Source organism: Anopheles gambiae, chromosome 2 (assembly GCF_943734735.2).
Source record: "Anopheles gambiae chromosome 2, idAnoGambNW_F1_1, whole genome shotgun sequence".
NCBI classification, from domain to species: Eukaryota; Metazoa; Arthropoda; class Insecta; order Diptera; family Culicidae; genus Anopheles; species Anopheles gambiae.
Window position 1 is genome coordinate 72631883 of NC_064601.1, and position 24008 is coordinate 72655890.

The 24008-nt window shown below is 38.8% G+C and overlaps 3 protein-coding genes and 2 long non-coding RNA genes across 7 annotated transcripts; 4 read left to right on the forward strand and 1 right to left on the reverse strand.

The window, feature by feature from the left end:
* The first annotated feature begins 2866 nt into the window (after positions 1-2866).
* LOC133391054 (uncharacterized) lies at positions 2867-3920 on the forward strand. 2 transcript variants are annotated; one of them, XR_009764533.1, is made up of 3 exons: positions 2867-3176; positions 3279-3578; positions 3636-3920. It is a non-coding gene; the product is annotated as an uncharacterized LOC133391054 (long non-coding RNA). The 2 variants fall into 2 exon arrangements; XR_009764534.1 differs by having other exon boundaries at positions 3279-3573.
* A 6896-nt stretch (positions 3921-10816) lies between these two features.
* LOC133391059 (uncharacterized) lies at positions 10817-13977 on the forward strand. 2 transcript variants are annotated; one of them, XR_009764535.1, is made up of 3 exons: positions 10817-11334; positions 11411-11488; positions 12690-13977. XR_009764535.1 is itself a non-coding variant. In XM_061641136.1 (3 exons), the coding sequence occupies exons 1-3, from the start codon at positions 10998-11000 to the stop codon at positions 13479-13481; spliced, it is 1230 nt and encodes a 409-aa protein (XP_061497120.1). In that variant the 5' UTR covers positions 10817-10997; the 3' UTR covers positions 13482-13977. The 2 variants fall into 2 exon arrangements, 1 of the variants encoding a protein (XP_061497120.1); XM_061641136.1 differs by having other exon boundaries at positions 10817-11357.
* Positions 13978-15700: 1723 nt separating this feature from the next.
* Positions 15701-16048, forward strand: LOC133390959 (selenoprotein V-like). The gene has a single exon (XM_061640471.1). It carries the CDS (start codon positions 15701-15703, stop codon positions 16046-16048), a length of 348 nt encoding a protein of 115 aa, XP_061496455.1.
* Positions 16049-16276: 228 nt separating this feature from the next.
* LOC133391064 (uncharacterized) lies at positions 16277-17543 on the forward strand. The gene is made up of 3 exons (XR_009764540.1): positions 16277-16465; positions 16542-16741; positions 16880-17543. It is a non-coding gene; the product is annotated as an uncharacterized LOC133391064 (long non-coding RNA).
* Positions 17544-17750: 207 nt separating this feature from the next.
* LOC133391056 (uncharacterized) lies at positions 17751-21118 on the reverse strand. The gene is made up of 4 exons (XM_061641131.1): positions 20660-21118; positions 19470-19947; positions 19099-19406; positions 17751-19021 (listed from the first exon to the last, which is right to left on the reverse strand). The coding sequence occupies exons 1-4, from the start codon at positions 20799-20801 to the stop codon at positions 17841-17843; spliced, it is 2109 nt and encodes a 702-aa protein (XP_061497115.1). The 5' UTR covers positions 20802-21118; the 3' UTR covers positions 17751-17840.
* Positions 21119-24008: the final 2890 nt, after the last annotated feature.

Sequence of the window (24008 nt, forward strand, 5' to 3'; positions counted from 1 at the left end):
ACGGTTAGGCCAGGTCGTATCACAATTCATTTTTAAATTCGCTTTGAGCTTATTTCATAAGTAAATTATGTTTGATTGAGACAAAAGAAATTTCTCACGAGTTCGAAGCAACAATATGTTTGTGCCTCCCTGGGAAAAAAAACTCCCTTATTCTTGAGAGGATGATGATATAAATTTTATATTAAAATTCTAATTATAAGCAGGGGTGCTCGGGGGTTTTTATAATTTTGGTACACTTAGGTACATAAGCCTCGATGTCTCCAGTTTTCCAATATTTTTTCAGGATTGCATAAACCGTACCTCGTTTTATGCCTAATGTTTTCGAGATCATCGTCGTATCTGCACCATTTTCATGCGCGGCTAGTATTCGTTCGCGGTCAGCTTTGCTAGTAGTGTTATTCTTGCGCCGATTTTGTGGAGCTGTTTCATTTACCTCCTCGTTCGATAAAGGTTCTGCATTAATCGGATTGTCGATAACGTCTGCCATTTCTAAAAACTAATATAAAATATGTTTTTCATAACCACAACTAACAAAGCGTTGAAACAGCACTAATGCAGCTCATGGTACACTTTCAAACTGTTAAGCTACAAAAGTTCTAATAGATTACAGAAAGGAAATAAAAGGCAATACCTGTAGCGCAAATAAAACAAATTCCTATGTACGTCAGCAAATTTATAGTTTTTTTTTAAATGGAAATGAGCGTGTTTTACTCTTTGCGTTGTGTCCGCCGAAAATCAGTGGGTTTGTATATTTCGTGATCAACAACACAACAGAAAAAATAAAAAAAAAACGTTTACCACCTGTTGTTCGATTAAGATTACATTGCAAATGTATGGTACAATCCGTTAACCCTATGATGTATACGTCGGAGACTTGAACAGCAGAGTGACCAGAAGTTCGATCTATTATTTGCATATTCACAAAAAGTAAAGATTTCTGGAACAAAATTAAGGAGAGAAAAAAGAAAACTCTGGTCACCCTTCGGACTTGTCGAAGTGGGGAAAGAATCGTCCGCCCGGTGTAAAAACTTTTGCGGGCTCCCTCGTTAAAATAAAATATGACGTCGTGAAAAATCATTTTGCGCTGGCAAAAATAGCTGCAGTGCAGTGAAAACAACAATGTTTGCGAGTGAAAGTTGACCGTGAGTAAATCAAACTAGTTTGTTGACATTCGATTCTGACTTGTAAAACCCTGTGTCATAATGGGCACAGGGCCTGATCGCCAACGAAAGTCCCTTCTTCCTTCCTCGTTGCCCGGGAATGGCGTCTTCCGGCTTTTACTTCAAGAAGTGGTTGTATGCTTTAGGGGTTATTCGATCTTTTAGGATAACAAGACTAGCATAGTGCCAAAAATATCTTCGGACGACCACTGCTCAGCTCCAAACAAGCCAAACATATAGGTGTGTTAAAAATTTCACATTAATCCTATATTGATGAGGTGCAGACGGTCGGCGATCATAACATCATGTCGAAATAGAGAAGTATTTCAAGAGATGATGTTTTCTTATTGGGTTCAGGACAGGCCCATGCCTCGATACCTTTCGTTAGTTCTAGACGGAGCAACCACTCTTGGGAAACAAACTGCTCATGATACTAAAATTCATTAAAATAATATTCTCAAAACACAATACCAAACAATTTAACAAACATATTACATCAACATTATAGACAAATTTACACAACTTTTCACACATTAGTAAGGGATTTGGAACTTTTAATTGATGTAAAACAAATCAACAAATCAATGTTCACCAAAACGCATTTTTAAGGCATTTGCCAACCTTTGTACCAAAATCTGCCACATCCAACCCGCTTGGCAAACTAACTAACTCATTTTAATGCTCTCTCGCCTCCCCTGGCCCTAGTTTTGAAGGAATCATGCGACACACTCGCGCAAGAGATGACACTATGTGTAAAGACGGTCATAATTCGATATGTTCAAAATGCGTCGATTTTCGTTTCATTTATCTGGTAATGATGTTTTCACTTAATCAAAATTTTAAACGTTAACAACTAGGTTGATAACAATAGTTGAAATTTAAATCAGAATAAAATCAATTCATTTGAAGTAAAATAAATTCCATTATACTTTATCATGACCATATGATCAACACTTGTACATAGTGCCATTTAGTTTGTGTTCTTCACTCTCGCGCTGTGTTGTGAACGTTCGAAACTCATTGCCAGAACGAATGCAAATTTCATTTGGGAAGGATTGGTGCCGGTAGATGCAGCGAAAATTTCTTCTTCTTTGGCTCAACAACCGATGTCGGTCAAGGCCTGCCTGTACCCACTTGTGGGCTTGGCTTTCAGTGACTGATTGATTCCCCCCCATAGCAGGATAGTCAGTCCTACGTATGGCGGCGCGGTCTATTTGGGGATTGAACCCATGACGGGCATGTTGTTAAGTCGTACGAGTTGACGACTGTACTACGAGACCGGCTAAAACCTACCAGCTACCAGCAACCTTCCAGCAATCCACACGTACACGTACACGAACCGTGCTGTCGATCGTTTGTTGCGAGCTACCTGTATGGAAGAATATAAAATAAAACACGAATTAATAATCATTTTTAATTATTATTACAAAAATATTAAACCAAACCTTCACAAAAAGACGCCTCGTGTTTTATGACAACAAGACAGCTTGACAGCTTCACAGTGGGCCACGAGGCGAGTTTGACCAGCCCGAGCCGCAATGATGGGTGATTTTTGACAGCTCTACGGTGACATCCCCCGAAATGCTATTTCGCGGGGGAACTCAGTGGTACTCAAGTTGAAGCCATCTTGGGCACTCAATTTCCATCATGGCTACCGCTAGTTAAAAAAAAACGACAGTTGGTATAAAAAAATGCTCTAGTCAAGGTCTGTTGAAATACCAGGTCACATATTAACCCCGTTTTCACAGCTAAGCTGAAGAAGAATCAGCTAAGAAAAGTGACGTCTGGATTACCGCGTGTATGTACAAGGGATGTGATTGTATGTGTGCGACGCTAGTTTCCAATGTTTACGATCTGAATGATGCGAAACAACAAGAAGGAAATTAAGTTAACATTTTCCATAAATTTAAGATAAAATCATTGTGCAGTGATTTGTGATCACATAAATTATTCATCGCGCAATGTCTGTACTATTACAATCTAATGTTCGTTGCTCATTTCATCATCTGGAAAGTGGTAAAGATACGTGGTCATATGTGATATGATATTTGATAAACTCAGTTCCTTGTGATATGTTATTCTATAATAATATAAACATTATCTCATACTACATTTTAGGTGCCTCCTAGGCTAGACCGTATATATCAAACCCAATTCGATGAAATTGAATAAACGCGCCAACAGTGAGTTTGGTCACCCGTCCTAATTATATGTAGCCATTTGGTTGTGGTTTCCGTGTCGGATGGTGGTATATGATTCTCGTACACACGGCGGAAGCAAAATCACTTGTTATGATTCTATTATTTGGCGCTTCCAGATTTCATCCATCCAGATCCAGAGAAACATTACAGAACCAACGTGATTTAGTTTTTGAGCTAGCGTTATATACAATTCCGGAAGTGATGTTTTCGACGTACCGTATGATATTTGGTTTTACGAATGTATTCATTTTACTAAATTTATTTTGTCTTTTAGGGTCCGAACTACTCAATCCTGATAAAGGGCTGTATAAGCGAATTACACTACTCTTACAAGCTGAACCAAACATATTTTATAAACATTATTCGTGCGACTTAATGCAAAAATAGAACAGCTACAGTTAGTGAGGGAAACGGTATCGCTATCAACAATTTAATCATCTTTTAAAACATTTAAAAGGAAATTCTACATCACAGTTCATGTATTCTACGCTTAAGCACATGTACGCGTTACTAAAGAACGTATATAGATTAATTGAATAATATTTAACATGTAGAAAAACTGGTCGCACAGTTTTTATATGTTGAGAAATTTAAGGTTAATTGTTATTAGTTTTTAGCTTCATCGTTGCTCTCGTCTTTTTTTTTTTTTTTTGTTATCGCGGAGTGAAACCTTCAAAAGGCACCCACGACTTCCATACCAACCGTCCATGTCGTGGGTAGTGTGGGATTCATTGATCGTAACCCATCTGTATTACAGATTAGCTTACGATCAATGCGACCGCACTAAAACACTCCGCGTACCTTTTATCTTCCTTTAGTCGCTTGTGTGATGGCCCATCTTGATCCTAAGAATTCCTCCACGCTGATATCTAGAAAAGAAATAGTAAGAAAAGAAAAGAAAAAGAAAAGAAAAGAAAAGAAAAGAAAAGAAAAAGAAAAAAAAGAAAAAAGAAGACAAAAAGAAGCTGGCTGCCATCCGGGATAAGTTGCTCCGTCACGGTTGAGGCTTCTGGTTATCCATCACTCATCATTAGGTTCATTTTAAATCGTTTTTCGTATGCTAGTTTCAGTGGGCTTTCCTCATTATTTTCGTTAGATGAGAAGGACATATATTTTCGGATACTTGTAGGATATTCTTTTCTATACACCTGTTCGACAGATTTAGCGTCATTAGATTGGTCTGACGTTAAGACATTCCAGTTGCCTGGAATGCCTGCCCCCCTCCTGGTTGGCCATGTACCATCATCCGCCCAAGGGGTTGGGACTGGGCCCGTGTACCCAAGCTTGGATATACGATGATACATGTTACCACTGCACGAAATGGACGTCGCAGGATAGGAGTTGAGTAAGAGAGCCTATATTAACCTTCAAGGAGGTGTCGGATCTTACCCCATTTGCAGATAATTTGGTGGTATAGTGCGTTTAGTTTACTATCCTTCTCATCTTTTTAATTCCTTTTGGATCCTGCTGTTGCGATTTTCTTTTGCGGCTAGTTGTGCCATTAGCTTCAAAGCAGGCTTTCATGTTCAAATATCGCATGCGAACTATCACTCTCTGTTTTGCGAATGATTTAACTATCTCTGAGGGTAATTCAACTTGTTTCTGTATATTAACCGCTAATCTCCGTACGATTAATGTTTTCTTATTAAATTTACCATTCTTGTGTAATTTTTGGAATATTTTTTCCATTTTCTTTCCAATGTTCATAAACTCTTCACTGGATTTGTGTAGTCCACCCAGCGACAAATGGTCCACAAATGTTGGTGGTTGGCAATAGCTATGCTCATTAAATTTTTTAAATGTTTGTATTCCTAGGTTTAAGCTGGGATACTTTTCGTTCAATTTTTTTGCGAGGTAACCCATAATGTATTGCAATCCGTCTTCTTCTTGTTCTGTCATTGTTAAAGGATTACTGCTCGCCGTACTGATAATATCACTATCTTCTGAGCTTATTAATCCGTTAGCTTTTTCCATGCGTTGCATGTCTGGGAAGTTCGGTACTATTTCGGCTCCTGAAAACACCGTTGCAGCTATATATTCCTCCGGCTCTTCATTTAAATTACTTTCTTCAACGTTAGGTTCCACTGTCGTCAAATATTCATCCGGTTCTTGGTTGTTTTGTTGTCCGGTATGAGTTTGATTCCGTAATATGGTTGGGGATTTTCCAAGAATTATTATTCTAATACGGTAAAGACAGCTCAACGGCGATGGGTGATCATTCACACCTCCTTTTTGTCTTACTTGCGAGAAGAAGTTCTCTAGTACATCTTGGTTAAGCTGTTAAAGAAAATTATAATACGAAGATAGAATTGATTATTTTAAACATTTAAAATAACTATACAGCATTGCACGATGGACAATAAACTTGGTCCAACATTTGCTGCTTTATACAATGAATAACTACTTGCCTTATATGTTGATATGAATTTGACTGCGTTTTTATGCTTTTCCTTCATGTCGTCAAACAGCATTTGTAGAGCAGTTGTTTGCATAATCACAGATTTTTGAAATGTTTGTAACGAAGATTTTCCCAACGCAATGGAATTCTCCATTAACTCGCGCATATCGTTGAGGGCCTTTCGCTGCATTTCATTACCATTATATGATTTTTTGTAGTCTTCTTTTGCAAATGGTGAATACGAGTTTGAGACACTGAACCATAAATCAATTTTTTCTATAAAATCTGCCAAATCACTTGCTTCTGTAGTGTCATCGTATCTCCGTAATGAAATTGCCACTGTACGCGATAGAAGTTGCGCTGCTTTCCGAACATTTTGTTTTTCTTGACTGGTCATTCTTATGTGTCCAGTATTTATTTTAAATATGGGTGTAATTTCTGCAGCCATTCTACCTTCAAGAATTTTTTTTGAGTGGTTCAATTATAATATTTTTTTCTTTATACTTAAATCCATGGTCCACTAGCCAGTTTCTCGTTAATTTCAGCAAATGCGGCACATCAGGAACAACGTACACATTATTTTTTGTGACGGGATGCGGAAAGAATGGGTTATTATAATCTGCTCCCAGTTCTTTCCAACAGCTCGTATTTGCTGGGCAATTATCACTTACTATTGCAACAACATTTATATTAATCTCGCTCAGTCTGTTTATGATACTTATAATTATGTCTTTTGTCATACTTTGATCAAATCCTATGTATATTGGCTGCTTCCAGTTCTTGAATAATCCTCTAGCGATTACCACTTGCATGTAATTGTGAGGTCCCAATATTTCATCTGCAACCGGATCATATTCCATAACGCTTTCTACCTTCATCTCATCGAAGCTTAAAACACATTCCTTGTCTCTTTTGGTAAACGTTTTTGTTATGGTCGCGATTAAATCAATGATATCATCTAAAATGCCTTGTTTAAGATTGATTCTTTGGGAATATTTTTCCAACGTTGACGGCGCTGGCATTGGAATTTTCATATCATTTCCGAGATATCCATACGCTCGTTTGGAAAAGTACCTTACTGTGAAAGCCTTGCTTATTTCTTCCTTTGTCCATCTGACTCGCTTCTTTCTCTTCGTTATTAAATCGATTTGATTGCTAGTTAATGTATCTCCTAGCACCTTTTTCATTTCAGGAACAAAATCTTCTTTTTGTATGCTTGTACTTTTTACGAGTTTAAGATCGTTTTCCAGGCACGTGTTTTGTTTCTTGAGAGCTGTATTTTCTTTTACAGCGGAATCCAGATGCTCCTTCAGAATCAAGTTAGCATCTTTTAATTTTTTTGCTTCATCCAATCGAGCTGTAAGAGTACATATTTGTAGCTCTAGCTGTTTGATGGTTTTGTCTTTCTGGTCACAGCTTTTACATTCGTTTTCATTATTATTGTAAAGCACACGTAGGCGTTCCTCAATCATAAGCTGTTCATTATTCTCATCATTATTATTTGCGTCGTTTGAAGTTTGTAATATTGATGGAATAGCTTTTAAAAAGAGTCACAATGTACAAAACACATAATTAATAATCATCCAAATTTCAAATAGTAAGGCAGAACCTCACATTTCACATTCGCTCAGATAGATCATGCGATTAATTTAATGACACGACCCGGAGCAGGTACGTGCGTACCGGAATCGTTTTCCACCCAATCCAATCCGTGGGTGCAACGCGTTCGAATGGACCAGAATCTCTCTTCTTCTCTTCTTTTGGCTCAACAACCGTTGTCGGTCAAGGCCTGCCTATAACACTTGTGGACTTGGCTTTCAGTGACTAATTGATTTTCCTCCCTAGCAGGACAGTCAGTCCTACGTATGGCGGTACGATCCATTTGGGGCTTGAACCCATGACGGACATCCAAACTCACTTCATTAACTTCATCACTTCATCAATCATTTATGCCAACGGGCTTATGTTTCCTTACACCTACCGCTACACCTACTGAACCTACTTGTACCTTCCTGGTTGTCCCCAATGATTCCGAGTTGCTTACGAATGGCTCCGACTCAGCAGGTGTGGGTCGATCCGCGTAAACTTAAGCGATAGTAATTATACTATGATAGGAAAGTTTGAATGCCCGTCATGGGTTCATGCCCCGAATGGACCGTGCCTCCATACGTAGGATTGACTATCCTGCTATGTTAACAATAAGTCACTGAAAGCCAAGCTCACTAGACCGACAGCGATTGTTGTGCCAAAAAAGAAGAAGGACCGTTTGAATGTGAATCAAATCACTTGCCGCCTTTACAGAAAAAAAATCTCAAAACCTCTCAACAAAATCTTGTGTATCCCATCTCTTTACTTTAGTAACGACACAAAATTAATTTAAAAATTTAAATTAAAAACTTCACGCGTTCCTTCTGAATAAAAAAACTTCCCGCGTTTCTCTGCGTGTGGAACTGTTATAAAAAGGATAAACTATGTGTATCTGTCGTTACGTGTCCTTAGTTACCGTTACTTGTGCTTGCTCGTTCGCTCAACACAACAGCATCAACACGTTACATCCAGATGCATCTGCATGACACACACGATGCATTCGGTCATAGAAACATGACTTCGGTGCTGCCAGCCAGCCAGCCAGCGAGCTGAGTAATTGGTGCTAGTTAAGAAAAAATATGCACTGTGCGAACTAAACGGATCCTGGGAAACCAAGGGGACACTAAAATCGCTCTTTATCCACAACTTCGCTCACTATTAAATTATCATTTTGATCTGTTTCCCGCTTAAATTTCCTTGAGAAACTTTACTACACGACACTCAGTGGCGAATTAAGGGTATCAGGGGCCCTAGGCGGTAAGACGAGCTGAGGCCCCCTGGAAATGCTAAATGATGGGGAAGGGGGGTTTGTACTGGCACTGAACTTGCTGTTGGGAGATTGAATAGTAAACTTGAAATGCCGTCGAGGGGGCCCTACGATCATCAGTCACAGGCTAAGACAAATTCTGGCGGGGTGGGGGGGGGGGAATCATTCGCCAACCTCGGGGCCCCAACGTCCATCCTTCCAGGGGCCCTTGTCGCTAGTACTATGTCCATACGGCGTACTATAGACTTGCGATCTACGGGGCCCCAGGCGACCGCCTAGTCCGCTTACCGTTAGATCCGCCACTGACGACATTTAAATATTTTCGGCAATCCTGATTTCGTATTACAGATGAAATGAAGTTTATGTTTAAATAGTACACGGGATGTAATTTATGTAATATTGCTAAACACTACTATAATAACAATATAAATATTCATTTACTTACCGCCACAGTTGAGCTTCCGCAATTGTCCATTTTTCATTAAGGGAGCATGATGCAGCTGGTAATCCTCTGGCTGAAAATGAGAAGAGCAAATAACAGAACAATTAGTAGGTTCCCAATCCTCACCACGATTGCAAAATTTCTTCCAGACACTGCGCAACACAGTTTCTTTCGGAAATTTATGAAATGCCGTATTTGTTCCCATTTGTTTCACTTTGCAACGATTGTTGCTACAACAAAACACGGAACACGAGATCGGCATGATGAAAAAAAGATTCCTGAATAGGAAGAATGGATAAAAATCGCTTTTCGGCAGAGAAGTATCCAAAGCTGCGGATTGTTTATGCAATGCATGAACAAAAGTGTGATGAAATGGTAATAAACCGCCAAAACAGATTCCTGAGAATTTTTGAACAATCGAAACGTAAACAAGACACCAATACATGTACAAGAGGTATTCTTGCCGTCAAAATCGGTGCCCAAGATGGTAGCTGTCAAACGGGCTAATATGTGACCTGATATCTCAACAGACCTTGGCTCTAGTGCAAAACCCACCATCTTTTTGCACTTTTGCTTTTGTATGTTGCATATGTGCTTTATCTCTTTCACACAAGTAGGCACACATAGGCCCCACCGTGACGTCATATTCACCCCATCAAGCATGACCTGTCTATATGTGCCGACTGTTAATTCTGCATTGTTCTATTCTACCGCATTTGAATTCTGTGAATAGAGGAAATTTTGTTAAGGCCTCGCTACACGAACCGAAAACTCGAGGCGAAAACTCAAAAATCTGAAATCTTTACGTCAAAAAGATTTCGGGTCGTGTAGACGCGTTTTGTGCACCACCGAAAACACAAAGCCGCTGTCAATTGAAGCAAGCGAAAACTTTCTGTCAGTACTGTCTGTTCAAATGTTTGTTTACAAGCAGAATCGTTTAGGCGTTGTTATCGATTGTGTATAAATTTATCCGGATAAAAATGGATAGGGGAAAGCGGGGCAAAATGGGCATGTGGGGCAAAATGGGCACCCTCTATTTAAGCATTATTTGACTACAAAAATACTTTCCAATGCTCAAAATGTATTCATTAGAGTGTTCTATGAACACCATGTAAGTTTCATAACCCTAACACAACAAATAACCAAGAAAAGTGCAAAATAAGGTTTAGTAGCATATTGATGTAATTTTTGTCACTTCGAAAATAAGCTTAACCCAGTGTCACAGGGATGCGTTGAAGTTTTACATTATATATTATTAAAGATATGATATTTCTATACAATTTGTCTGAAGAAAGCAAGGCGATCGAATGCGTATTTTTACTAATATAACATAAAATACAAAAATGCTTCACGTGGGGCAAAATGGGCAGTTACGCTTGGGGCAAAATGGGCAGATACTTTTGACAAATGGCGTTTGGTGAGGCTATGGTGTTGTATTTGTCGCCTCAATAATGATAACAGACACAGCTTCAAAAGAATCGATTTTGTAGATTTAAACGTGTAAAAACTGTTTTAATTTTGATAACATATTTTTGGAAGAATTTTAAGGGCTTTTCTGACCAGCAAAACAAAAGATAGAACGAAAATACATTTCACGACACGTGCGCAAAAGCATAGACCATTACCTAAGCGCAGTTGTTGTGGCCCATTTTGCCCCAGTGTTTTGACGTTTCACAGTTTGTTTACATATGCCCATTTTGCCCCAGGGATATGCCCATTTTACCCCGCGTGTCAAAAATGCTTCTCGTAAAACATCAACTTTTATTTTACATTATTTACATGTTTTTAAGTTGTTTTCATTCTATGTGGCAATTTAAATCCATAGATAAATGGTGGAAGCATGCAATAATGAAAGAAAAATTGTGTTTTATGGCATATTCAAAGGAATATTCAGTAAACTGCTTAACATGCCCATTTTGCCCCGCTTTCCCCTACTCTTTTAATGAGTGAAGAATGGTTGGCTTCGCTATCGTGGGCGGTAGAACTAAACGTGGAACAGCTAAGGGGTCGCAACCAGCGAATTGTGCGCAGCTGGTGGATGCGACCAATGTTTTTTCAGCGACGTCAAGACGGCAACCGTTTGTTGGATGATATTGTCGCAGAACGGACCAACGAAACAATTAATACCTTCATTCGCGTAAAACCAGAAGATTTAGAATTTTTACCGCGAAGCATTGCGCCGGAAATAGCTCGTATGAATACGAATATGCGCGATACCATCACCACTCAAGAAAGATTGCTAATATTGCTTCACTACTTAGCTACAGGCCATACCTTCAGTAGCTTGCAATTTTTATTTCGGGTTGGTATGATTAGCACGGCTTAAAAACGGAAAATATTTTTTTTTTATTTCAGGTGTCTCGTTCTTCGATTAGCAGAATTGTGAAAGAGACGAGTCTTTGCCTAAATAAAGTGTTACGTTCCTATTTGAAGGTATGCGTTTGAATAGTGTTTGATATATTAAAAAGTTCATGTTTTGTGTAAGCATTGTGCATTGTGATTCATGTGTGATTCATGTCAACTCAAATGTGTGATTCATACAACTCAAGTTAAACTAATTATTCAATTATTTTTTAATTCATTTTTCATTTTCATTCAATACAGTTCAAAACATAAACACTACCTTAAGGCTACAATAAAAATTCAAAGTCTGAACTAAAACAAAATTCTAAATAAACCCTATCGTATCCTAATTCTATACTATATGCTAACTATTTACAAGACTATCTACTATCTAACTAACTATTAACTAATTATATACAACTATTTACATAACTTATGGCTGATCACCATCGCGACGGTTGGCCCGGTTGGCCAACACAAACTCCTCGGCATCTAGCATGGTTCGCTGAATCCTTGAGGTCACAACACGCTGTTCCTCTGGCGTGAACCTCGTCAGGAATTCATCGACCCAGCGGCCAAACACATTCTCCGAGGAGTTTGCATTGGCCATCGTGGATTCCGCCACGCGTGTGAGGGCCTCGCTCATACGAAGCCCCTCGTCGCTAGGGGTTCGTCGACGACGCCGTCCTTGCCGAGGATGGGACAGGTTTTGGATGGGAGAGGCTTGGGAAGGACGGGAGACTTGATGAGGAAAGGATACCTGAGAAGGGGTGGGAAGGGGAGAATTTCGGGAGGGTGTAGGATGACGGATTGGTTGATGGAGGTTGGAGGTTGGCTGGGACTGAAGAGGTTCGCTTGGACTGAAGGATTGGGTGGAAAAAGTGTTTGTAAGGTCGGGACTAAGGGAACAAGGTGGCTCATACTCAATGTATGAGTGATCGGCAAGGATTCGGGATCGTGCAACGGCCGAACCCGTTGTGACGAGGGAGTTCAGAGCGAGGCCCTCATCTTCCTCGTCAAGCTGAAATGAAAAATGGGTACAAAATTAATAGAAATAATAATGGAAAAAAATCTTGTTTGCAATATAGAAAATGTATGGTTATATAAATAATCCTTTCATCTACCTAAAAATACTTTATATACAGTGAAAATTATGGGATAATCTCGCGTCTTTTTTAAATTTAACATTTATTATTACTAATAAATAGTCTAAGGTTCATTATGTTTACTTTACAAAGGCTTTCGTCTTAATTTAAATGCACGCTAATTCAATGTTCCTTTTTATTTTCAGCTACCGTCCACTAAACAACAATGGCTGGAGGTATCACAAAGGTTTGAGCAGCGTTGGAACTTCCCCCATGCCATTGGTGCGATGGACGGAAAGCATGTCAAAATCCGCGCTCCTGCACACAGTGGATCCGATTACTACAATTACAAAAACTTTTTTAGTATTGTGCTTCTAGTAATAGTGGACGCTGACTACAATTTTCTGTTCGCGGATGCGGGAGGAAAAGGAGGCATTTCGGATGGAGGAATACTTCGAAACAGTCGATTGTTTCAAAAACTGGAAAACAAGTTGTTGAATATACCTGATCCAGAGCCTTTGCGAGTACCATATAGAGTTCCAGTACCGTACTTCTTGCTAGGAGACAAGGCTTTCGCCTATACCGATTACTGCATCCGTCCATTTGGTGGAATCCGTTCACCTGGAAGTTATCAGCGCATTTTCAACTATAGACATTCCCGAGCTCGAATGCCCGTTGAAAATGCGCTGGGAATTGTGACAAACAAATTCGAAGTATTAAGTGGGCCAATACGTCTTCCACCGGATGTAGCAAAACACGTTGTTTTAACGCCATTATATTTACACAATTTCTTGCGTAAAAGTGCTTCAAGGCATATCTACTCGCCACCATCTTCATTCGACAGAGTCGTTAACGGAAACTTGATACCTGGCGATTGGAGAGCAAATGAAGGATTAGCAGGTCTGCCAGGTGTTTCGTCAAGGGCACCTGATCGATTGTTGAATATTCGAACGCATATAGCACTAGACTTCAAACATAATTATTATCATTATGGTTGAACTATTAACCATAATGGTCAGGTCGTTGCACAACATGTCAAATAAGAATAAGCCATTGAAATACAACGAATTTGTTTGAATTGATTTATCAACGTCATCGTCCTTAACCTTCACTAATAACATGTTATGATATTGATGTGATATTATCTATATATTTAACAGTAACCATACAAATTGACCAACACGCTGAAACAGCTACTTTTACGATGAAACTCATTGTGATTGTTGGACTCTCAAAACATGAAGACTAACATCAATAAAATCAACAGAAATATGAAATAAAATGAAATATAACTACATTAATCGATTATAAACGGTTTATTGGCAACAGTTGATTTACAGATCAATGAAAACAAATAATTATATTCCTTAACTAGTAAAAACATATATAATATTTTAACATGGATGAAATATATTAGTAATATAATATTGAGAGGCTTTACTCTGGTAAACTTAGGGTTCGGAGGGGAAAATAAAGTATTTAATAAAAACAACATTTGTAGAGTTGGAATGCTGGTACAAATCTCGCTATGATGCCGGGCGATATGAAACCATGGTCTTGGCCAAAGTGGGCAAGTTGCACGTAAAAAGGTATTAGTATGTTATAAATATACCATTTGTGACAACGCTGCTTCCGAAAACTATTTGAAGTGATATCATGTAACAAGATAACACGAAAAAACATAGAGCTTTCAAAGATACATCATATAAGAACAACAACAATGTATAAAACCACGCATGAATTGTAACAAACTCAGTTGATTTTGCAACGCATGCAAAAAGCTAACTTTTTTAATATAACACATAGGGCAAAAGTTATTGAAGTGACAGAAATGGTACACGTTGGTACAGTAGCAAGTTGAAAGTATGTAATTCTAGGGATAATTTCAACGGTAAATAATTTTGTGAACATATTATCCTGTATCACATGGTTATTAAATCAATGGATGAACTTATTGCACCCCTGTTTGTATTTTAGTTATTATTTTGTATGGTCACCTTAAAACCATAAGCAAGGTCATTCGCCAATTGTTGCACACGACCAAATTATTGCTCATAATTGCACCACAGCAAAAACTATGCCGGTTTGATACTATTTAATGAAAATGGTATCAAGCTACCGACTAATTTCCTTCGATTTCGAAATATGAAACTATAGAATTTCAAGGCTGTGACGGTTTTGCGCATTATTTGCGCACTACGTGGTAGTTAGGAAAATAATTTATAATTTACAATATTTAGCCAATGGCTAAATGTTTTTTTTACATTATTATCGATAATGCAACATAATAAAACCACTTTTCAAAAAAAGAAAGACCTAATACATTTCATATCTTAAAGTGTGCAACTAATACATTTAATAACAAAGTGTGCGGTAGATCGATTAACAGAAACAAAAAAACAGATTATTCTTACCGTGTCTGCATGTTCAGCGTCCTCCGACGCATCGTTCATAAACGACAAAGCCTCCCAGGCTGGCCATCGCGGGCGATAAACTTCGGCGTAGGCTAAAATAGTCAACAGGTTAGTTGTAGTCTTTTAGCTTGAATAAAAAAAAACAATTTACCTGACCCGGTCTGCATGCTCTGGCGCACTTTGGATCGGTATGACCGATATTTGGCCAGCATGTTGTGCCACATTTTTTTGGCCTCTGCCATGGTCAACCCGACCTCTTCTGCGACACACATCCATGCATCATTTTGACGGTCTCGGTTTTTATAATGCGGAGATTTTTTATTGTAGATGATGTTTTGTTTTTCTACCGCATTAGCCATCCGCAAGCAGAGCTCCACGTCTTGGAATAGTAGTTAAAAAAATTAATAAAACGTACGTTGTTTTTATTGTAAAACATAATAAGGATAATAACTAAAGAAAACCGGCATAGAAAATGAGATGGTTGGATTTTTGGAGGAACACGATCCAATAGACACAGGTGCAGCAACAAAGGAAAAATTAAAAAAACCCGGTTTAGTAATGAGTTTACGAGAGGCAAGTTGGCAAGAGGCAAGTGTGGCGTTACCCTGGGGTAAATTCTTAAACCATGTAATTACCACTACTACGAGCAACGGCAGTTGCAGCGATCTAGTTTTAACCTCATCCAACATAGTCTCTCAGCCGTTGTTAATTAAGTACACCCATACTCACCTCTCGCATATATTTACGCGGTTCCCGTCCTGATCCCGAAGCCAGTCCTGCTCCCGAAGCCAGTCCTGATCCCGATGCCAGGCCTGATCACGAAGCGCGTCCTGATACCGGTGCCCGTCCTGATCCCGATGCCCGTCCTGAAATCGGTGCCAGTCTTGATACCGGTTCCAGTCCTGCTCCCGATGCCAGGCCTGATCCCGATGCCAGCCCTATTCCCGAAGCCCGTCCTGATACCGGTGCCTGTCCTGATGCCAGTGCCCGTCCTGATACCGGTGCCAGTACTGATACCGGTACCCGTCCTGATATCGGTGCCATTACTGATATCGTTGCTGGTCCAGGTCCCGATTGCTGTACCGATTTCGATCGCTGTCCTGACGCCGTTCCCGGTCCTGATCCGCTCTGATTTACATTCATTTTGTTAAATGTTTTGTTTGGTTCTGCTAAAATAATATACACATGTATGTTTATTTAATATTAACACGGAAAATAAGTGATAATTAATACCGTACTTTTACAATGCCGGCTTTATGCTTGTTTTGTTTTATTTTGTTTTCTTGTGATAATGCTCTTCCTTTTCCTGTTGACACCTACAATGCTGTCATTTTGAGTTTTCGGGTTGCTGTCAAAAAGATTTCGGATGAGATTTCAGCTCTCGGAGCTGAAATCTTTTTGACGTAAAGTTTTCGCCTGGCCCCCCCTTTTGACCGAAAACTTTTTGAAATTTCGATTCATGTAGCGAGGCCTTTAAGGTATTTTTTTATCAATACATCAATACAGCATACTTACGAAAACTCCACTCCGTACCGGCTTTGTGACTGTCCAGAAGCTTATACGCTCAGGTAAGTTGATGAGATGCTTTCAATCATGTTAGAATCTAATATTAATCAAACGCCAACGTAACAATTATCTTTTTAGGAAAATGGAAAACATTTATCATGATCATCGATATGCAACATTCGCATCACAGCCGATTCTCGAAATGATGGAAATTAGCACCTCCAATCCATCGGATTTATCTGCTCCACCGTCTGTTCCATCGGTCGTCCCCGCTGTTATTCTTGATTCGACATACTTGGCAGTCTCATCGTCACCACCACCCATCTGTGATGTTTCCGGTAAGTTTCTTTTCGATGGATCTATGCCCGGTTCGTCAGCCATACCGGGACAGAAATCCTCTTCCGGACCGTCATTGTTGACCATCCCATCGTCACCGCCACCCATCACTGATGTTCTCGGTACATTTCTTTTCAAAGGATCTATGCCCACTTCGTCAGCCATGCCGGGACAGCGATCTTCTTCCGGACCGTCATCCTCGCCCAGTCTGACGTCTTTAGCTGGTTCATCTTCATCATCCGGCGCGCATAATAATTCACTTGATAAAAAAGTAGACATTCTTATTAAACTATCGAAGCAGACTGCGGCTGAGGTCAAAATTATGTTTAATGCAATGAATCCGAGAGCTGGGACAACCTCACGCAATACAGCCATCACTGCCATTGAAACAAAAGAAGAGTTAGAAGCCTTTAATGCTAACTTAGAGGTTAATACGTATATGGCTGAGATGCTATGCTCGCTTTTGTATGCAATTGATCATATAAAATATGTTAAAGAAAGACTTGACAAAATAATAGATCTATTGTTTACTAGGGAATTTCTTTCAAAATGTAGTTGGTCAGGGATTGGTCGTCCCAATCAAAAAGTCGCATTTGCTGCGTTTGAAAATGTATTCGTATTAATCAAATTTGCAGGAGGAAACAAATTTCTTCAATTGAATGACGACTACGTGAAGAAGATTTTAGTGAGTAAAATGGATCATGGGAAGGGAAGAAATGAAACAAAAACGTTGCGGGAAATAGTTTCACTTTAGAAGCTTAGAATATTATAAGTAAATTTGTAAAGATTCACAGAAATATAAAAAATGTAAACAATTATTAATCAATGAAATCAAGTAATACATTTATTTATGAACCAAATTTAGTAACATATAAAAAGTTCCTCCATCCCTATTAGTTTATAATTGTGAAGCAATACATCTGCATTCTTCAATTATAATCCAGCTAGCACCACGAGGAGGTTGGGATAGGAGTTAAAGATACGCATGAAGTATCTTAGCATTTGCTAGCCAGCTGAAAAAGAAAAATAATACAAACAAAATTTTAAATATTGAAAAAAGCTCCTCTTTGCCTATTTCTATTGCACTATCTAACTAGCTCGCTACTCTTGAAACGTGTGCGTTAAAGGACTAAAATGAAAAGATACTCCTCCATCTAACGATATCGCTACAAACTTACATTTAACATCCCTAACATTTATCCTAACTATTTCAGATGATAAATCATCTACGCTAGCTATGTAATTAAATATTACTTCTGAACTACATGGATACGTGAAAGCTGCCCTTTTCCTTAAAATCTGGTGCCCCTCAATAACGAACGTTCCTGATAATTCGGTTGCCCTGATGTATCGAACTATTTCATTATTTCTTGTTAAAAACCATGCGTTTCTATTTCCCTGTCTTAAAACAAAATCTGACCTCACGTGTAAAATTGCCTCTTCCTGTCTTAATTTTATATATGGATAAGTTAATTTTGTTTTCTGTGTACTTGTTTCAATTCTACTAAGTTCGCCTATCCTACCTACGACTTGGCTCAAGCAATTATTCCCTGTCCTGACAAATCTTTTAATTTGCTGATATTTGTTTTCGGCTGGGAACGTTGAAATTGTTGGAAGGGGTCCGATATTTTCTACATCTTCTTGTACATGCAATAGAGTATGAACATTATAAGTCATAAACTTACGGTCGTAAATTGAACTAAATTCTGAAACAAATTGATCTAATAATGACCCTGCGTACTTCCAATAGTCTTGATAAATTTTAGAGGAAAACATTGTAATACCTACAACCAACAGTTTAAAATGGTGATATGCCCTGTCACTTATTCTGCCTTTTAGAAGAGGAACGCTGATGTGATGTAGGAACGTTCGGTATTCGGACGCCTTCCAAAATTTTAAACATTTAAGGGACCTTACTGCTCTCTGAAATTCTGCTGGTAATTTAATTTGAACTAGAAGCCCTGAAATTTCATCCTGCTCATCTAAATTCCATTTCTCGTTTATAAAACATCCTGTCGTAAAACCTATCACTAATTTCCTCAACACTCCATAATATACTAAATGTAAATCGTCCGAAGTAGGTAGTCTTAATACTATGTTTAAGTGTTTAATATCTAACAACGGCGATGGGCGTATCTGATGTCCTATGGAGTAATCTCCATTTCTAAATTCTTCGTTCGTTCGTGCTTCTGCTGTTCCCTCGAAGATCATCCTTCCCATGTAGCTTCTACCCAAAATTTTGCATTTATGGCATCCTTGTATGCCATTGTGGTTTTTGACACCTAAAATCGATGGAATACAATGTTAATGTGTTAGATATCTTTCCTTTTCATGAAATCGTACAATCGTGAATACTTACATTTGATGAACGCTCTAGCAGGGGCGTCTGCAAGTATCGCTCTTAGTGAGATGGAAATACGTTTTCCATTTATAACTACTCCGTTGTCCTGGACATCATTTATTTCTGTTACCAGACGGCGCAGATAATCCTCTGCATTATCCGGTTTAGAAGTTCCACAAAATATTCCAATAGTCATTATTGGAACATCGGGAATACCATGCAGCTGCATCAAAATGGGCCAGAACTGGGTAGTTCCGCTATTATGCAGAGGAATACCATCCATAGAAATATTCAATTCAAATGAATCTACAGGAGGCGGAGTAGTGCTGAAATAAACAAAACCATTAATGGCTAGTAAAATAAGGTAACAGTTGAATTGATGTTACTACCGAAACTGTTCTTGCAGAGATTTATCTATTCCTTTGTACCACATTTGTCCACCAGCCAAATTTTCAATTTCTTTTCCCACGCCTACAGGAGTCTTCAGAAATGTCCTGGAATCTTTAGGAACATAAAAATCAGTTGTTTTTAGTATTGCTTCTAAGAAATCATTAATAGCGGCATGCGTGATTTGATGTTTCAGAGCCCACAATCGCATCGTTTCAACAAATACTTGATTCTTGTGGGCTCTATCAAATTCACTATACTCATCCTGATCTTCAATGTCGCTTTCGTCCGACATTTGGTGGCAGCTGTGACCGTCCTCTTCTTCTTCCAACCATTCAACAAATTGTTCCTCATCATGGGAGTCATTCAACACATCAGGTTGAGATATGCAAAGGCGGTAGATACGGACGTCCTCATCATCTTCCAACCATTCAATTGATGGATCTTCATCAAAGCATACGCTTGATATATCCGGTTGACCTGTGTAAAGTAAACGCAATAAAATAAATATAATAAAATTTGATATATTAATTAGGTCAAGATTTAAAAAAATATCCGAAAATTCACCCTTATATTAAGAAATTCTACTTGAATGGCTCTAATCAGACCTTCTAATTATCTGGCGAATTTTAAATTTCAGTCATGTAACAACTAAGTAGGAGAAAAGCAGGGAGGATGCTCATTTTGGTTACTTGTTTGTGCCTCTTTTATGTCAGCGGTGGGGGAAGGGTCTGAGAGGCTAAATTAATTCAAGAGGATATCATCACGCATAGGGTGCCTCTTTGATGACGGCAGCAGCTTACACTAAAATAAATTAACATACTTTCTCCGAGGTCTCCTTATTCTATTTGGCGAAACGTCCTACGCGGACATACCGGGCTTTTCAGGTTCTCGAGACTTATTCACTACCAAGCAATCGGATTGTGAGTCCGTGGGATGGGGGGTCAAATGAGGCTTAAAATCACGACGGGCATGTTGTTAAGTTGTGCAGGCTGACGATCGTCCCCGTGACCCCTAAATTCCCCTTGGAAAGCATTGAGCATCGTTCTAAAAAAGTAGTTTTCTCTATTGGTTGGTGGATTGCACCGTCCCACACACTACACATTTGTGCAATTAACTATCGTATGATAGCTTGCACAATTCACTACTTTCACTGCACTATATTAAAAACTATAGCACCAAATGTACTCACCATGAACTTCCTGGCTTGAAGTCGATATAGAAGCTGTTGCTAAATTGTTTTCTGCTTCCCATTCCTGTTCCAAACGCGTCCATATTGCTTTGCCGGTTGTATATTTTTTCCGAATGGTATGTACTTGTTGGGCCTTATCCATGATGATAATAACCTAAAAATAAACAAATAAAACAAAATTGTGCCGCAAAATCACGAATTGTGCTTGCAACGCAAAGAAAATTGGTTTGTATTTCTTTATTGGTCAAATAAAGAGGGGTTTTCAATGCGTTTTTGGCAGTAATGCGTGCTGATGCGTTAAGAGTGATTATAAAAATCGGTTTGTTTTGGCGCTTTTCTATTTTGTTTACTTTTTCTCACGTCACATACGAATTTGGCAACCATTTTTCCACCCCGCATCCAGGCGCTTCATACGTCTCGGCCTGTTGTCTGCCAAAATGACATTCGAAGCAGGCTCATGTGCCAAAGTGGGTTTATTATACAGGTGGGCTTATCCCGAACAAATTGACAGCCGTACTGTAGAAAAATGAAAACGAAATGACAGGAGGGGATTCGATCATTTGTTGATGTATGCGTGTGAATTCCAATGGCTATTTTGGATGATGTGTCGTAGTGTGGGTGAAAAACTACGTATCACAATCGAATCCCCTCCTGTCATTCGTTCGTCCAATATGGCCTTCCCGCCAAACCTATAAGCCCACCTAGTCCCTATACCCACTTTGCTCATGTGCTATCTCTTTTCCTCATTTCCTTCAGAAGTCGCTCAGCTCTGCGGCTCGGGAGCATAGCATTTTGCACTGAACAAAAATTCGAAGTTCGAAAGTAAAATTAAAAACGAACCTCCGGTTTGATTCAATTCAAAAAATTTATTCTGAATCTAAAAACTCTGTGTTAAATTCAGTAAGAATCGTATAAAACGGTTAAATTAGTTTTAGAGGCAAACTCTAAAACATTAATGCGGCGAACCTCTGTGCCGATATATTTCAACCCTCGAAGCCGGCAGTGTAAACTATTCTTTCCATCGGAATCCGCACGTACGTGTGAAACTCGACATACGCAATTTGTGCTCGGTACCGTACTATAGCGTATATCAGATAATGAATTTTATTGCTAAAATAAACTAATAAATTTTGCATTAAATTTGCACGTAACAGTACCTGTTTAACAACAAAAAACATTTAATGCAAAATTCTGTGGCGATACATTTCAACACTCGAAGCCGGCAGTGTAAACTATTCTTTCCATCGGAATCCGCACGTACGTGTGAAACTCGACATACGCAATTTGTGCTCGGTACCGTACTATAGCGTATATCAGATAATGAATTTTATTGCTAAAATAAACTAATTGTAATCTTTCTTAATTTCGGAAGAATTAACTGAAGGCTGAAGAATTGCGTGTTTTCTGTTTTAGCGCTCAATCACGAATGACATCTCTATTTGACAGTATTGCCTGAGATACTTAAACCTAGGTGTGATCGCACAAACAAGATGTACATATAGAAAAGGTGTATGTGTAAGGATGTCAAGGTGTATGTGTGAGGTATATACAAATTCGAATTTCTAATTTCTACAGCTCGGCCATCCTGACGAGAAATTGACCTCAATTTTTCCTGCATATGTATAGCCCTACCCTTAATCTTAAGTGTAGCTTTATGAACATATTCCGATCAAGCTCCCCCCAGAGGCACTATCCATCTTCTCAACTTGTCCGACTCCAACACTCCATCATATGGTATTTGCGTCATTTGTATTCCATCGATATCACGTATAACATATCTGTCATTAGGTAAACGTTTGTGGATAACGTATGGACCTTTATATCTGGCAATGAGTTTTTTGTTTGAATTTGGTGTGTTATCTACATTTTTAATTACAACAAACTCTCCTTCATTGAATACGGGAGCAGGGCGATGGTGTTTAGCATGTTGTTTCTCATTATTTTGTTGTGATTTTAAAATATTGAATGATGCTTCTGCACGTATAGTTTCTAAATCTGAAAATGCTTTGTTTTTGTCTTCTAAATATTCGGTCAATATATCTACTGAAGGGCCTCGTTGGTTAACACCAAACAATAGCATAGAAGGGGAAAAACGAGTGGACGAATGAATGGTATTATTAAGAGCGTATTCTGTAGATAGCAAATGGGTCACCCAATCTACATGGTCGGTCTGATTTGATAATTTGCTCAATATGGGACGAATAATGCGATTGACCCTTTCCACTTGACCATTAGCTTGTGGTGATCCTGTGGCATTCAACACATGGCTAATTCCGCGAGAAGAAAGGAAATTGGAAAATGCGGCTGAAGTAAAGCATGTACCTCGATCGCTAATTATTCTTTTAGGTCGACTGTAGTAAGAGAAATATTGTTTTAGAGCATTGCACACCTCTTTTGTACTAGTGGAAGTTGTTGGATACAATTTAACGAATTTCGTAAATGCGTCTATTACTACCAATAAGTATTTTTTCTTTAAAGATGATGTAGGTAGCGGTCCAAAATGGTCAATGTGCAAGGTATCAAATGGGTAAGGTTCTTTTTGGATGCTATGAAGGTTCCGATTATTTACTCTAGATGGAGCAGAGTGAATAATGCACTTCAAGCAGTTATTTATAAAGTTTATTATCCGTGTTTTTCTGTTAGGAAACCAATAATTCTGATCTATTTGGTTGCAACATTTTTCGGCTCCCAAATGACCTATTTGTTCGTGTATTGATCGTATCAGATTATTAACCATTTCTGTTGGCACGTATAATTTTAGCCTATTAGAAGGTGATCGTTTGAATACAATACCGTCTTGTAATTGGTAACCTTCGACATCCGTCGTCTCTAACTCTTTTTTCAGAGTTTGGATAAGCGGATCCCTAGCCTGAGCTACACGTATTTGGAAGTCAATATCAACATCATCGAAGGCAGCCAAATGTTCCAGTCGGCTTAATGCGTCTACATGACTCATTGCTAATCCAGGGCGATGTTGAATAATGTAATTATAATTCTCCAGGAACAGTGACCAACGTGCTATCTTTGCGGACGAATTTCTATTTTTAAGCGTTTCTACCAGAGAATTACAATCAGTCACTATCTTTATTGGAATGCCGTGTACATAGGTATGGAAACGTTTGAGCGCATATATAACGGCCAATGTTTCAAGCTCGTAGCTGTGCAATTTAGCTTCATCAGCCGAAGTGGTTTTGGAAAAATACGAAATAGGGTGATATCTACCATCATCCTGTTTTTGCAAAAGCACAGAACCAAAAGCTATCGAACTTGCGTCACAGTGAAGTTCAGTTTCGCGTTTAGGGTCGTATATGGCAAGCACCGGAGCTACTATCAATTTATCTCGGAGTGT

What these genes read in the sequence shown, in the direction of transcription:
- LOC133391056 (XM_061641131.1), bottom strand. Translation starts at nt 20,801, where the DNA reads ATGGATAAGGCCCAACAAGTACATACCATTCGGAAAAAATATACAACC. An exon ending in TTCAAGCCAGGAAGTTCATG is followed by an intron (nt 19,948 to 20,659) that starts GTGAGTACATTT and finishes TACTTTACACAG; the next exon opens with GTCAACCGGATATATCAAGC. An exon ending in TGCTAGAGCGTTCATCAAAT is followed by an intron (nt 19,022 to 19,098) that starts GTAAGTATTCAC and finishes CATCGATTTTAG; the next exon opens with GTGTCAAAAACCACAATGGC.
- LOC133391059 (XM_061641136.1), top strand. Translation starts at nt 10,998, where the DNA reads ATGAGTGAAGAATGGTTGGCTTCGCTATCGTGGGCGGTAGAACTAAAC. An exon ending in GCTTGCAATTTTTATTTCGG is followed by an intron (nt 11,358 to 11,410) that starts GTTGGTATGATT and finishes TTTTTATTTCAG; the next exon opens with GTGTCTCGTTCTTCGATTAG. An exon ending in TGTTACGTTCCTATTTGAAG is followed by an intron (nt 11,489 to 12,689) that starts GTATGCGTTTGA and finishes TTTTATTTTCAG; the next exon opens with CTACCGTCCACTAAACAACA.
- LOC133390959 (XM_061640471.1), top strand. Translation starts at nt 15,701, where the DNA reads ATGCCAGGCCTGATCACGAAGCGCGTCCTGATACCGGTGCCCGTCCTG.